Source organism: Ambystoma mexicanum, chromosome 5q (assembly GCF_040938575.1).
Source record: "Ambystoma mexicanum isolate Mex_15411 chromosome 5q, UKY_AmexF1_1, whole genome shotgun sequence".
Taxonomy (NCBI): Eukaryota; Metazoa; Chordata; class Amphibia; order Caudata; family Ambystomatidae; genus Ambystoma; species Ambystoma mexicanum.
This window is the reverse complement of record NC_090933.1, coordinates 334,409,720-334,423,821: the sequence shown is the minus strand read 5'-3', so window position 1 is coordinate 334,423,821 and position 14,102 is coordinate 334,409,720. Positions and strand designations below refer to the sequence as shown.

General features: G+C 41.7%; 1 protein-coding gene across 2 annotated transcripts in view; it reads left to right on the top strand.

The window, feature by feature from the left end:
• MC2R (melanocortin 2 receptor) overlaps positions 1–3,483 on the top strand; it is a 310,324-nt gene extending 306,841 nt beyond the window's left edge. For both annotated transcript variants that reach the window (XM_069622330.1, XM_069622331.1), the window contains one exon: positions 1,373–3,483. In XM_069622330.1, coding sequence (XP_069478431.1) covers positions 1,504–2,454 — 951 coding nt within the window. In that variant the 5' untranslated portion in view covers positions 1,373–1,503 and the 3' untranslated portion in view covers positions 2,455–3,483. The remainder of the gene's footprint in view (positions 1–1,372) is intronic.
• The last annotated feature ends 10,619 nt before the right edge of the window (positions 3,484–14,102 follow it).

Sequence of the window (14,102 nt, the reverse complement as noted above, 5' to 3'; positions counted from 1 at the left end):
TATTTTTGGGATTTTTCAACTACATCCAACTCAGCTATAATTGAATTAGGGCAGTCTGGTTGCAAAAATTCACTCCTGTGTGATATTATTTCTAGCTCCAATTAGTAAGCCATTTTTAGGTCTACCACTTTTACCCTTAACTGCTGGTTTTTCAACAATAGTATATCCATCTATACTAATTGTTTCCATTAGCCATCTTCCTTGTATCATAAATATTTCATGACTCACAATGTATTGGAGCACTTATTTGCCTTTAGTATATAGACTACTCCACCTGGTGTTCCATGACATCACATTATTACATCAATTGTTGGATTTTATTTCCCCAAGAACCCATATCCATTCATTAACCACACGTTATTCAACCTCCCTACCCTTCCTATTTAATTAAAAATGAATGACCTAATCATGTTGGTCATACATCCCTGCTCCTTAAAACAACACATAAATCGAAACCAGCATGTCATTTTCATGCTGACATTAGACCAATGGATTCCTGTGAAAACGTTCTCCTTCATACACCTTTAAATGGCTCCTGCAATCGTTACATGTGGGAGGCATTTACACTTTTTCCACTTTTTTCAAATACGTAATGGAAAATAAAAGTGTAATTGTGATTGTGCCTGTTTTTGCAATTGTGTTTTCCACTGCGTGTTATAAATTATTAAAATTGCATGAGGGTGGGGGGTCATTTCTACAGAAGTGTCCCCACTGTCTCTGCCCATTGGTCTCCATTGGTTTCCTGTCAGGCAGGTCAGTACACCCTGCATTTATGGAATGTGCCAAGAGGAGAAAAGGGGATAAACATTTTAAATGAAATCCCAGTTGTCCATAATATATGATGTCTAGATTCACAAACAAAAACAGTTAACATCACATGACGATACAAAGAACAACCTAGTTGTTCTTACCCAACTAGTGTGTGTGTTTTGCCACGTGCCTGCCATTTATAGTCAGACGTTTAACAACAATCCCTGGCGTCTCAGGGGATCGATGAATATATAACACAGAATGCAACGTAAATGGCTGTTCTGTTTGTAAACTACACAGTAATTTAAACTATGACGCGTTCTGCATTTAGGGTGACGTTTCAACCGCTGAAAAGAAAAAGAGGTCGAATGACCCAGACAGAAAGAGAGCGACGACCAAGGGGCAAACTGTTTGAACGTTCTAATATATTGCATCCTCATTCCTCCGCCATTCTTTTCACTTTGAGTTCTGTCTTTCTGTCACGAAACCAGCTCTGTTTTACCTAATGGATTATTCGTGGCATTTGCTTTGTATTTTCTCATTAATTTGATGATTCGTGCTGCCTTTCTCCTGAACCATGCAACGTAGAATGTTTTAATATTTCATATATTTATTTTCTCAGATCCATCTGCGGAGCCAACGTGTCTTCCAATTGGACCATTCATCTCTATCTTGAAGGACACTTGAAGCATCCCAGGCCTCCAAAGTGAAGTTATCAAGGAATTGCATCTTGTGCATACATATCAAACGAATATGGAAAACACATTGGATATAATTAGGCCTCTTGGGCAGAGCAACAACTTTTCTATGAAAAACAATTCTACTTCTTTAAAAAACATGTCCGACTGCACTTGGGTCATGGTCCCGGAAGAAGTATTTTTCACAATCTCAGCTGTCGGGCTGCTTGAAAACATACTGGTTCTGTTAGCAGTGATCAGAAATAAAAACCTTCACTTGCCCATGTACTTTTTTATTTGCAGCTTGGCTATTTCAGATACGCTCTCTAGCTTGTATAAGATCCTGGAGAACATCATGATACTTGTATGTGATATGGGTTACATGGAACACAAAGGAACCATTGCCACAAAAATGGATGATGTCATGGACTGGATTTTTGCTGTCTCTCTACTGGGCTCCATTTTCAGTCTGTCAGCGATTGCAGCAGACCGATACATCACAATCTTCCATGCCTTGCGATACCATAACATCATGACAACAAAGCGTTCGGCAGCCATCTTGGCTGGAATTTGGACCTTCTGTGGAGGAAGTGGCATTGCAATGATCATCTTCTTTCATGACTCAGCCACCATTATTTGCTTTGCAGTTATGTTTGTTTTGCTGTTGGTCTTCATTGTTTGCCTTTACATCCATATGTTCCTTCTTGCTCGGTCTCATGCCAAAAAGATAGCCTCACTGTCTGGGCAATGGAACACAGTCCACCAAAGAGCTAACATGAAAGGGGCGATCACATTGACTATTTTGCTTGGAGTTTTCATTTGTTGTTGGGCTCCATTTGTCCTACATCTTCTGCTGAACCACTTTTGTCCAAATAACCCGTACTGTGCATGTTATATGTCCATTTTCAAGGTCAATGGCACTCTCATAATGTGTAACTCAGTCATTGACCCTTTGATCTATGCATTCCGCAGTCCTGAATTAAGAAGCACATTTAAGGCAATGTTCTGCTGTACATTTTCAAGATAGAGCAAGCACATTCTGCATTGTGATAATTTTACAAAATTACTTCAGTAAGCATTCAGTTAGGGTGACTTACTCCTTTTATATTGTTTAAGGCCATGAACGTGATCTAAGGAATCATATTATGAAGGAACACCAAAATGTTCAAATGTAGTTTCTAACATGAGTCCGCCCAACGGCAAAACTATGTTTATGCAGCAATACCACATATGCAAAAAAACAGCAATACATACTTGAAGCTGTTATATGTACCTTTGTTTTTTAACTGGGGTTTGGTCAAGGGGGTCAGTGAAGGAATGATAATGACCAGAAGTCTGGTAATGTGGACAGAAATGACTCTCAACAATGGCACTCAGCAGGAGAGCTAAAAAACAAACATCTTCTTTTTCATCTTGTTTCACTCTTCTCATTAGTGGTCAGTAGTTGTAATGTTTTGTTCCTTATCAAGTGAAGAAAGACTAAACAAATACATAGGTGTTTGTATACTATTCTTTAATTAATCCACGAGTATTCGGCATTTTAAGTAGTCTACATACAGTAGACTTCCCTAAAAGAATACTTTGGAAAACTATAAAAAGACAAGTTAAATACTAAATGTATTTTTTTGACTTTCGTAAGAAGGATTTTTTTCCTTAACCATGTGGCAAATTTCTCATCAAAATCACACTCACCTAAATAATGCGTAAATACAAAATAAAAGACTTATTCAAGTCATCGGGTGTCAGATTTTTTGGTAGTATGTAGAGGACACAACTTCCCTCCAAGTTCAAAGAAACATCAAATTCAAACAATAAACATCACTAAATACCAGATGCAACAAGATAAAAATAACAAGAAAGTATCTACAAAACACGGGTAAGACACATTTAATTACCTTTGCTAAACATATCGATTACTCTTTTTAATTTACTTATTTCAGTAAATGAAGTGTAATCCTTATGTTTACATAGAATGTGCTCAAGAGCGAGAAGCTTGAAATGTGATAATGTTCCGGTGATCTTCAGACATTAATAAAGATGATACTATTTCAAAAATTAAGTTGGATTACCATGAGCAAAGGATTTAATCTTGTATGATCTTTTGAAAAGTCTTTGTGCTGAACACGTCATGGACATAATGTTTGGGACATTTCATTGGTAAATCACAGTTACATACCGTTTATGGATCATCCCAACTGGAGGGAGAAACAGCTACGCACCACCCATAGGTTACAAATCTCAACAAAGGTACAAGGGTACTCCCTGGTCCCCCAGGTTGCATTTAGCAACAGACGAGTATGATCAGGGTATGTGTTTTAGATAGACCAACCTTAGACCACACAGAAATTAGTGGCCACTCTTTCATTACAAAAGTTAAACCAATTTACTAGTACAACATTTTTTTGAACACATATTAAGGTGTGTATAAAGTGCATTCTGCATAAAGTGCATGTCACCATGGAAACAAACAAGTTTGTTGGATAACCACACAGTCTGCAATCTTGCTAATCACCTAATGTGTCCCATGAATGGTGTTTCTTTATCTGTACACAGGAGAAATCAGATTATATTCTCCTATTATTCCCATTCACTCTTCCATAAAGATGATTAGGCAAACATATATTGAGGGTGACACTCGTCTGTGTTTTATGTTTCTAAAGTCCCATCTCTACTCTGTGATCAGATATTTCTTCAATGTTATTATAGGTTGGACACTATGTGTTTCAGCCACATAAGCCTCTTCTCGCTCTATAATTAGCCTTCATCAGGACAGATAATTGACTTCTTTATTCCAACAGTGCATTCTTGTGATACGATATTTTAGGCATATTCTCTTGCAGACTGTGTGGTTATGGAACACATATCTTTGTTTAATGGTGATATGCACTTCATGCAGAATTCAAGTTAACATGTTTTAAAAAAAGGTATACTAATAAATTGGTTTAACTTTTGAAACAAAAGAGTGATCACTCATTCCTAAAACAGGTATCCTGATCATACTAGACATCAGAAGTTCTTTAACATATTACAATTGACTGGTGATGCTTGTAGTAGAGACTTTGCAACCATGTGCTGTGCAAATGATTCAGCCACTTTTGAGATGCCTGCATTAGGTTGACAGTCTGGCCGATGTTCTGTTGTGAAGAATAGAAAACCTGTTCTAATTGTGACGTTATTAGGGAAAAGCAAATGGTTATCCAAAGAGTGCTTCACATTTGTTCTCTTGATACAGTAAGTCTTGTCTATTGTTTTTCATCCTGCCGTTTGAGGTGATGGAAGGAAAAATAATTTATTTCGAAGATGTGACAACCTGGCGTGGTGTGTGATACAGTGTGGGGTTCCATTATTTCTGGGTGGGTTAGACATGTTTCTGGCTTTACCTCTGTCCTCTATACACAATGTGTAGAATGGAAGATCTGCCCAGGTGGCCGAAAGAATAGAAGCACCTTTTCTTTTCATTCTTTTTCAGTAATGTTGCATCTGTTGTTGTAAATGGTAATTGTAGTCTCTAACACCATTGATCAGTGGGGCATTTCCATAAAAATCAATTGGGATATTAGTGTGTGTGTTTTACATGCATACTCAAGGATTAAGGGGTGATAGTCCACTTCTAAAGTACAATTATGGTGCCCATGGAAAGGCTCTCCACACAGATGGTTTTCATTTTAAAAATAGAAAGAGCAATCTTAACATAATATTGGTTTTTGCATATCTCGGTCACAGCATGTTTAGTAAACTAATCTTATATGACTCGACTCAACTGAGCAGACATGCTTTCATTGGCATGTTTTTGACTTATATCTCACATCCATATTCTATAAACATTTCAGGAAGACCATTCAAATGAATCAACGGTACTTTTAATTAGAAATCAATGCAACAAATAATAATGTTTTACGAGTTTACAACAAAGGATATCTGGTTAGGCAACTGAAGACAGATACTGTAGTTTACTACTGTAGTTCACACATAGTATTGGTCAGACCAATGGAAAAGCAGACATATTGAAATACAATAGTGTCAGCAGAATGTTCAAAAGAGTTAAGCTGGCCTGAGCATTGATGGTCAGCAACACTTTTCATTAAATGGTTAATTCTGGAAGAAAGGGTCGAGGGGGACGTTCATAGGTGTTCAAAATAGGAAAAACGGAGCACTGTCTTGGGTCCAGGTGTGTTTATCATAATTTCCCGCCAATTAAATGCTTTCCATAATGCACTGTTGCATGCCATTAAAACCCAGTCACCCTGTTAAATCCAGTTGAGGTACGGCTCGGTTTACTGGACTGATGACTTGTTTTCACCTAAGCCAGAGGAATTGGCTGGTTCAGGTTTGAGCAGTATGGGGCGGTAATTTCCCATTCACCAAGGCACTTCCCCATTCCCATTTTTGCCCCTATAGGGCTCAATGGGAATGGGTAAGGAGGTAATTATGGTACCGCAAATTGCGGTACCGTAATTAGCACCAAGGTCCCTTTGCGGGCCCGTTCCTTAACGTTCCTTAGCTCCTGGGATCCGTCCTTGTCAGCCACAACCTCCACACCTACCAATGTGCAGATGACACTCAACCCTACCTCAAAATCTCTTCCATCAAAGATATATATCGGCTCAAGGCTCGCCTGATTACAAACCAGGATGCCTGGAGCATACAAAGTCATCCTCGTCTCCAATACCACCAAACACACTCACATCCATACTTGGCTGTGCAGCATTAACCTAGAGGGATTCCCCCTGATACCGACACTATGGGCCTCATTACACGGTAGGCGGTAAGGGTTTACCGGTACCGATAAGGGCACCGGCACCAGTAAACCCTTACCACCTTACTACGAGGTCGTTTGCGGGACCCGACTGGGTCTTTTTCAAGGCAAAGCGTAGTTAGGTTGAAATATGCTGAAAAGCAAAACATGTCTTGATGCAGATTTAAGACGTATGTTAACTGGACTGGGTCAATGCCAGGATACTGTATCTAATGAGAGCCTGATATTGTGGGGTTGGATCCCCTACGAAAAAGTAGTTTCTGACGTGTGTAGATGTACAACATACATCTTAAATCTCCATCAAGACTTGTTTTGCTTTAACAATACTGTTTTGCCCGCAATGGTAACTCCGAGCAGGCTATCCAGTGCATATATTTTTCAAAATATTTCAACCTAACTACGCTTTGCCTTGAAAAAGACCCGTTTTGGGGTTGAAACACATGTCGGCAGATCTGTTCTATATCTCACCATAAACTTTATAGAACCATTCAGACTGATGACCATGATTTCCTGTTTGACTCATACTATTGTACTTAAGCACTGATATGGATATGTTGTACCTGTATCTGCCTTACTTTCAGTTTGTGTTGCGCAACGCAATAGAGGTGACATCACCCCCTTTGTTCATCGTTCTAATTCTAGTAGTTTCGAGGTAACTACTAGTCCCTCTAGTTTGCAGCAGTCCGCAATTGGACTACAATTCCATAGACTGCTTTTTGTATGCTTTTTCAATACTATTTTTGTAGCACCAGCGCCTCTCACACACGGCACACCTAGATTTAGTTCCCATCATGATTACACCCCAAAGGTATCTGCCTAAATTATGCAGTAGTTTATATCCTGGTAGATTGGGATATTCCCTTCCCTTCTTGCCTATCAGGGACGTCATTTGGGGTGGCGTCGCCAGCGGTGGCACCTGTGACTGCTGTGGTCTCCCTTGCTACCCCTAAAAAAAAAAATATATCATTTCTTTTAGTTTTTTTACACAATTGAAACTCCTGGGCTGTGACAAGCTCCATGTGGCTCTTTGTTACTGGAGTGGCTGGCTTTCTTGTTCAGGCCTCCTAAAAAAACAGGGGGGTTCCACAAGTGTAACACTTTGAGCAGTGACCCTAAATAAGAAAGATTAGGAATAACAAGTACTTTGTCTTTCTGGAATTCTATACAATAATTTCTAGATTCATTAAAGGTTCATTTCAGGCACGTGCCAGGGGGCGAGTCACAGATTTAGTCTGTTCTTGAACACCTCAAATTCACAAAGTAGAGAATAACTTCCAAAAACCATTTAGAGTAGAATAAGCATCAATTTCGGACTATGGGCCTCATTAGGACCCAGGCGGACTTCGCGGTGCTAAATGCACCGCGAAGCATGGCGGAAAGCCGCCGATAGCGCCATGGGGGTTGGCGGATTTACCGCCCCATTCCGACCTCGGCGGAGCGGTAAATCCCCAATCCCCATTCTGCCCTTCCCCATTCCCATTTTTGCCCCATAGGGTATAATGGGAGTGGGGAAGGAGTTAATTACGCCACCGTAAAATACGGTGGCGTAATTAACAACGAGGTCCCGTAGCGCCATGGTTTTCTCCGGCTGGTAAAACCAGGCGGAAAAGGCCGCCATGGCGCTACGGGAACTCGTAGTATGGCGGAGAGGTACGCCATGCACTACGCTGGCGTAACACCCTCTCCGCCAGGGTCCTAATGAGGCCCTATGTATTTTGTTTTTCGCAAGTTGCAGTTGTAGCATGTTTTTTTTTTCTTCCTGCTGTTGTCTCTATTACGATCATCAAATACATTCCATTTCAGTGTCCTCGGTCACTTGACAGAATCCTTGTGCCTAATGCTTTGTTGTAATGTCTCTACCTTTCCTATCTCCATGGTATGCTGTTCAGGATGTTTGTTTGTATGCATGAGGTAACGAGTGCCCAGAGTACTGGATGCCGTGTGAGTACCCTGCTTTCCGTGCACTACTCTAAATTCTTCAATAAACAGTTATGGACCCTCCCAATGATATGTATTTTGCCAACCTCTGAAGCCTGAAAGGTAGATCCAGGCAGGCTTGACATGTGGGTAACTTTGCACCAGACCTGCAGACGAACCGGCCTGCTGTTAAATCTTAGTTATCATTTAAAGTTATCCACTCCAAAGTGTAACTTGCTTTGACTTTGAGAACATTCAGAAATGTAATTGCTCATTTTATTGTAGCCGGTAAGATAGCTATAGCTGGTAATATAGCTCAGTGGGTTGAGCGCTCACTGCTGTCATGTGTATGCGATCTGCAGGTTGCAGGTTAAAATCTAGGGAAGGGCAACTCAGCCTTTCATCTTTCTCAGGTTGAAAAATGAGTACCAACACAGGTTGGGTGATATTGGCCCTCATTACAACTCAGGCGTTAAGGGTTAACCCCACCGTTAACCCTTAACGCCTGATTCCCACCTTAACGCCTGCTTTTTGCAGGCGTTAAGTTCCATGGTGCAAAGGCACCTTGGTGCTAATTACGGCACCGTAATTTACGGTGCTGTAATTAGCGCCTTCCCCACTCCCATTATGCCCTATGGGGCAAAAATGGGAATGGGGAAGGGAAAATGGGAAATGGGGATTTACCGCCCCACTCACCTTGTAATGGGGCGGTAAATCCGCCATCCACCATGGTGTAAACGTAGTTTACACCATGGTGGTAAAGTTGGTGCACTTAGCACCTCAGTTGTAATGAGGGCCATTGTATGTATAATTGTTCTATATAAAGTGCTTAAGTGTAAGTGCTTTATAATAAAACATCATTATCATTAATCATTGGACGTCTGCTTGCATTGACAGTAATTTGGTAATATGGGCCTATACACACTGATATTAACAATACATATGGTGATCCATTCTTGTATGAAATATATATCACATTACAGTGATAACGTAACCATATTTTTAGTAGTGAACTTAGGAACAATGCTATGTGATGCCACTTCCTGCTTTGTTAAAGGGTGAATGATCGTGTTCCACCCCTTTCTGTGTTGTCACTTCGGGGTGGGGTCACATGACATCACTTCTTGTGATGTCATCAGGGGTCAAGGGTCATGTGATGTCACTTCGACTACCCCTGGTATTTTGGTGAAATGAGGTCCCTGTTGCCTCTCAACCTAATTAAACCTAAGCAAGACATTTTCCGCCACTGTTCCTTATTTTGCTTAGCTAAGCAATCATGCCACTTAGAAGTGATTCTTTGAGATGTACACTACACGAACATCCCCCTTTGTACATAGTTTAACCGTTCCCATTGAAAAGATCTTTTTAGGTCACTTTAGAAAGACCATTCAGTGACTGCAAGGAACGGTCTATACAGGGACGTCATTTAGGGGTCGCCAGAGGTCGCAACTGCGACCTCTGAGGTCTCCCTTGCTACCCCTGGGTCTCCCTTGCTACCCCTAAAAAACAAAAAAGACAAAAAAGGTGTATTTTAAAAAAGAAATTGTAATACAAGCTCCTGGGCTGTGGCCAGCACCATGTGGCTCTTTAATTCTGGAGTGACTGGCTTTCTTGTCCAGGCCTCTTAAAAAAGAAAAACGTTTTTTTTTTTAAAAAAAGAGGTGTGCCACAAGTCTAACACTTTCAGCACTGACCCTAAATAAGAAAGAATAGAAATACCTAATAATGTGTCTTTCTGGAATTCTATACAATAATTACTAGACCCATTAAAGGTTTATTTCAGGCACACTTCAGTGGGTGAGTCACTGATTTAGTCTGTTCTTAAACACCTCAACTCAAACTTTCATCCTTCGGATGTCGATAAATGAGTACCAGCACAGGTTGGGTGATATTGGGAGCATATTTTTTCTATATAAAGCGCTTAAGCGTAAGTGCTATATAATAACACATCATTATCATTTGGCCATGCATTGACAGTAATTTGGTAATATGGGTCTATACACAGTGATCCTAATGATACATATGGCAATCCATTCTTCTTTGAAATGTAAATCACATTATCGTGATATCATAACCATATTTTTCATGGTGTACTTAGAACTATGTTATGGGATGCCACTTCCTGTTATGTCAAGGAGTGAAAGGTCGTGTTCCATTGCTTCTGGCGATATCACTTGAGAGGTGAGGGGGTCAAATGACATCACTTCCTGTGATGTCATCAGAGGTCAAGGGTCATGTGATATCACTTCCGCAACCCCTGGCATTTTGGTGAAAGGACATCCCTGGGTCTTTCTAAAGCGAACTGTCACACCCCTGCCACACAGAAGTGCGTGCAGGGGCTGACAGGCTCTGCGCGACCAGGAAGCGGAGGGTGAGGAGAACAGGTGTGTGTGTGTGCACGCATGTGTGTTGGTATGTGTGTTGTATGTATGTGTTTTTGAAGAAGAAGGGAACACCTTATGTTAAAGGTCTCAAGAGAAAAAGACCTTTACAATGAGGGTTTTCAGATCAAAAGAAAATCGGTCAAAGTAAATCGGTCTTTTTCTCTTGAGACCTTTAGAAAAAGTTAATTTCACACATAACCGATTTAACAGACTACAGTTTTGTTGTGTATATAATAATGATTACGTGTAATGAAATTCAATTCTATCTATTTGTATGACTCATGGAGATGTATTGGCAAAGCTTGTGGATTAATTCCTTTACTATGCAATTCACTATACTTTGCATCTCTAGTTTCTCATGGTGATGCAGGCTCGTCTGCTTTTGTCCCACATCTTTCTTGTTTCTCTTAGCAGTATTGTGTGACCACTTTTCAGCTTTTAGAAGTCTTCGATCTTCACACAATATTTTCAAAATCCTTTTAAATTTGGGGCAATGTAAGAAGAAGTGGGCCTCATTATCCACCATCCCTACGTCACATTATAAACAGGTGTAGCCTTGCTACTAGGCTGCATGTGTCTGCCTGTATGCGTGTTTGCATTGTTGTCGTTGAGCCTGTATTTGGTCATTACCTGATGTGCTTCGGGTCTTTTGATCTAGCATGATAGCCTGCTGGGCTATATCTTCTGCCTCGTCCCCATTAATAATATTGTCCATTGATATCGAGCATTGCGTGGGTTGCATTGTCTCCTATTTTACTTATGGCAAAGTTAATAATGAGTAAGAGATATGGTGGGCACTGTTTGTTTGTTTGTTTGTTTATTTATTTTATTTGTATAGCGCTCCAAACCCAGGGGTAGAAGGGCGCTTAAGAATACGGTTACAGCGTTGAGAAGTATCTTTGTGTTGCATACTTCGTGCATACTTATAATACATACATATATATACATTTATCAATATACAGTTACATTATACATACAGTACATTAGTCAGTTACCGCGCAGGGGTGAGAGGTCTGGTGTTAGTGGGGCTACTCTTTGTTTAGGAGCCAGCTGATGACCTGGTTCCTGAAGATCTGGAAGGACTTGATAGTTTTGATGTTGAGAGGTAGGGTGTTCCAGAGTTGGGGGGCAAGTACTGTGAAGCTTGCCCCTCCAGCTCTTATTACGTGGAATCTGGGCACTGTCAAACATAGAGTGTTGGAGGATCTGGTGGATCTGGTAGCAGGTTTCATGGTGATGGTTTTTAAATCAATTTTTTGGCGTATGGAGAGCCATTTGCAGGCTTTCCTAGTAGCAGAGATATACTCTCGTCTAGGAATGTTAAGGGCTGCGCGCAGAACGTTATTTTGCAGTAACTGCAGCTTGTTGAGTACGGATTGGTTAGCACCTATGTACAGGCTGTTGCAGTAATCCAATTTGGTTTGTATGAGGGCTCTGGCGAGGGTGAGGCAGCTGTTGGGTGATAGGAATGGTCTACTGGCCCTAATGAGCTTGCCGGTGTAAGCAGCGGCTGAGGCGGTCATATTGGTGTGTTTGGAGAGGTTGGTGTTGGCATCCAGATAGAAGCCAAGGGATTTCACGCTTTTGGCAACGGGGATGGTGTGACCATCGATCGTGATATTATTGTAGCTAGGATTGAGTTTAGTTAGGGTGTTGGGGGAGCCGACGATGAGGAGCTCTGTCTTCTCATCATTCAGGCAGAGGCCATGCGAGGCCATCCATGCCTGAATGATGGAGAATATTTTGTTGATCCGGGCGACGTCTGCTTGGTAATTGCCTGTGATGGTGAGGAGTATCTGGGTGTCATCAGCGTAATTTGTGTAGGTGACACCCAGACGGTCCAGTTGGTCAAATATAGGCTTTGTAAATATATTGTACAAAGTGGGGGATACACAGGATCCCTGTGGGACCCCGCATGTGATGGGTATGGGGTCTGCTGCAGCTGTTGTTGAGAAGACCCGCATGGTTCTGTTTGCCAGGAAGGATTGTATCCATGGGATGGCAGAGGAGGAGAAGTGGGCTGCGGTGGCTAAGTGGCTACAAAGGATTTTTCATGGCTGACCAGGTCAAAGGCCGCTGAGAGGTCTAGGAGGAGTAGGACTGCGGCATTGCCCTTGTCTTTAATTTCATCAATCTGGCTTTTGAGATCAACAAGGGCGGTTTCCGTTCCGTGTTGAGGTCTGAAGCCAGATTGACGTATTCCTAGCAGTTGGTTGGATTCCAAGTATTCCTGAATTTGGATGTAGGCAACTCTGTCCAGGATTTTTAGTAGGAAGGGGACTGTGGTGATGGGCCTGTAGTTGGTGGGTATGGCTGGGTCGAGGGATTGTTTTTTCAGGAGTGGGAGAACCCATGATTGTTTTAGGTTGCGAGGGATAGAGTTATTGGTGAAGGATAGGTTGATAAGTTTGGTGATGAAGGGGGAGAGCTCTCTAGCTGCATCTTTTATGATCTGGGCGGGGCAGCTGTCTCCTTTGCAGTTTGATGGTTTCAAGGAGATGATGATTTTTTGGACTTCCGTAATGGTGACTTTCTTAAACGAGAAGCCTGAGCTAGTATTGTTGGGCGTGGGTAGGCTAGGGTTGGTGACCTTGTTATTGGAGAGTTGTTGGCGTTTGTCCTCAATTTTGGTTTGGAGTCCTGAGATTTTATTGTTGAGGGCGTTTTGGATGCTGGTGCACCAGGATTTGTCTTTCAGACAGGTGTCTGGAGGTGAGATAGGGTTTTCTAGTTCCTTCAGAATTTTAAATAATTCTTTGGTGGAGGAGCCTGCCTGAACAATCCTGGTGTTGTATACATCTTTTTTGGTGCGAATTATCTCGCTTTTGTAAAGTGAGGATACGTTTTTGAGGTTGGATTTGTTTTCTGTGGAAGGGTTAGTTTTCCAAGTGTGTTGTGCCTTGGCTTTCTCTTTTCTGAGTAATTTGAGCTCAGGGCTGTACCACGAGTTCAGATGAGCTTTAGGTTTGTCTTTGCGTATTTTCAGGGGTGCAACGGTATCCATTGCCTTGGCCATGGAGTCATTGAAGGTGTCAATCAGCAGGTTTAAGTCAGCGTTGGCTGGGAGAGCATTGAGGGTGGGTAGGACTAATGGTAGTAGGGCTTCAGCAGTGATGTTGTGTTTATTCCTGGTGGGACAGGCTGGTGCCGGGGGGTATTTATTGGGCAGTACCTGATTGGTGTTGACCTCAAGAGGGATTATGTGATGATCAGTCCATGCCAGAGGTTGGGGGTCTTTGCAGGTTGTATTGCAATTGTAGGTTGCTACTCAGTCAAGGGTCCTGCTTTTTTGTGGGTGGGGAGTACAATGAGTTGAGTGAAGTCATGTTCAGTTAGGACATTGGCTAGGGATGCAGCATGTGCATCGTTTGGGCCCTGGTAACCAAGGTTGAAATCCCCAAGGATCATGATTTGTGCTGATGGTTCGGAATTTTCGGTGATGAGGGATGTGATGTCTTCTTCAAAGACCCCAGGGGGTCTGGGGTCTATATATGAGGTGGAGGGTGATTGTGGTTGTGGGGGAGGTTTGCAGTTTGGCTGTTAGTGTCTCGCAGGATGTGAGTGACACTGTGGAAGCTGATCTGAGGTCTAGGGATGATTTGGAGATGATCGCAACAC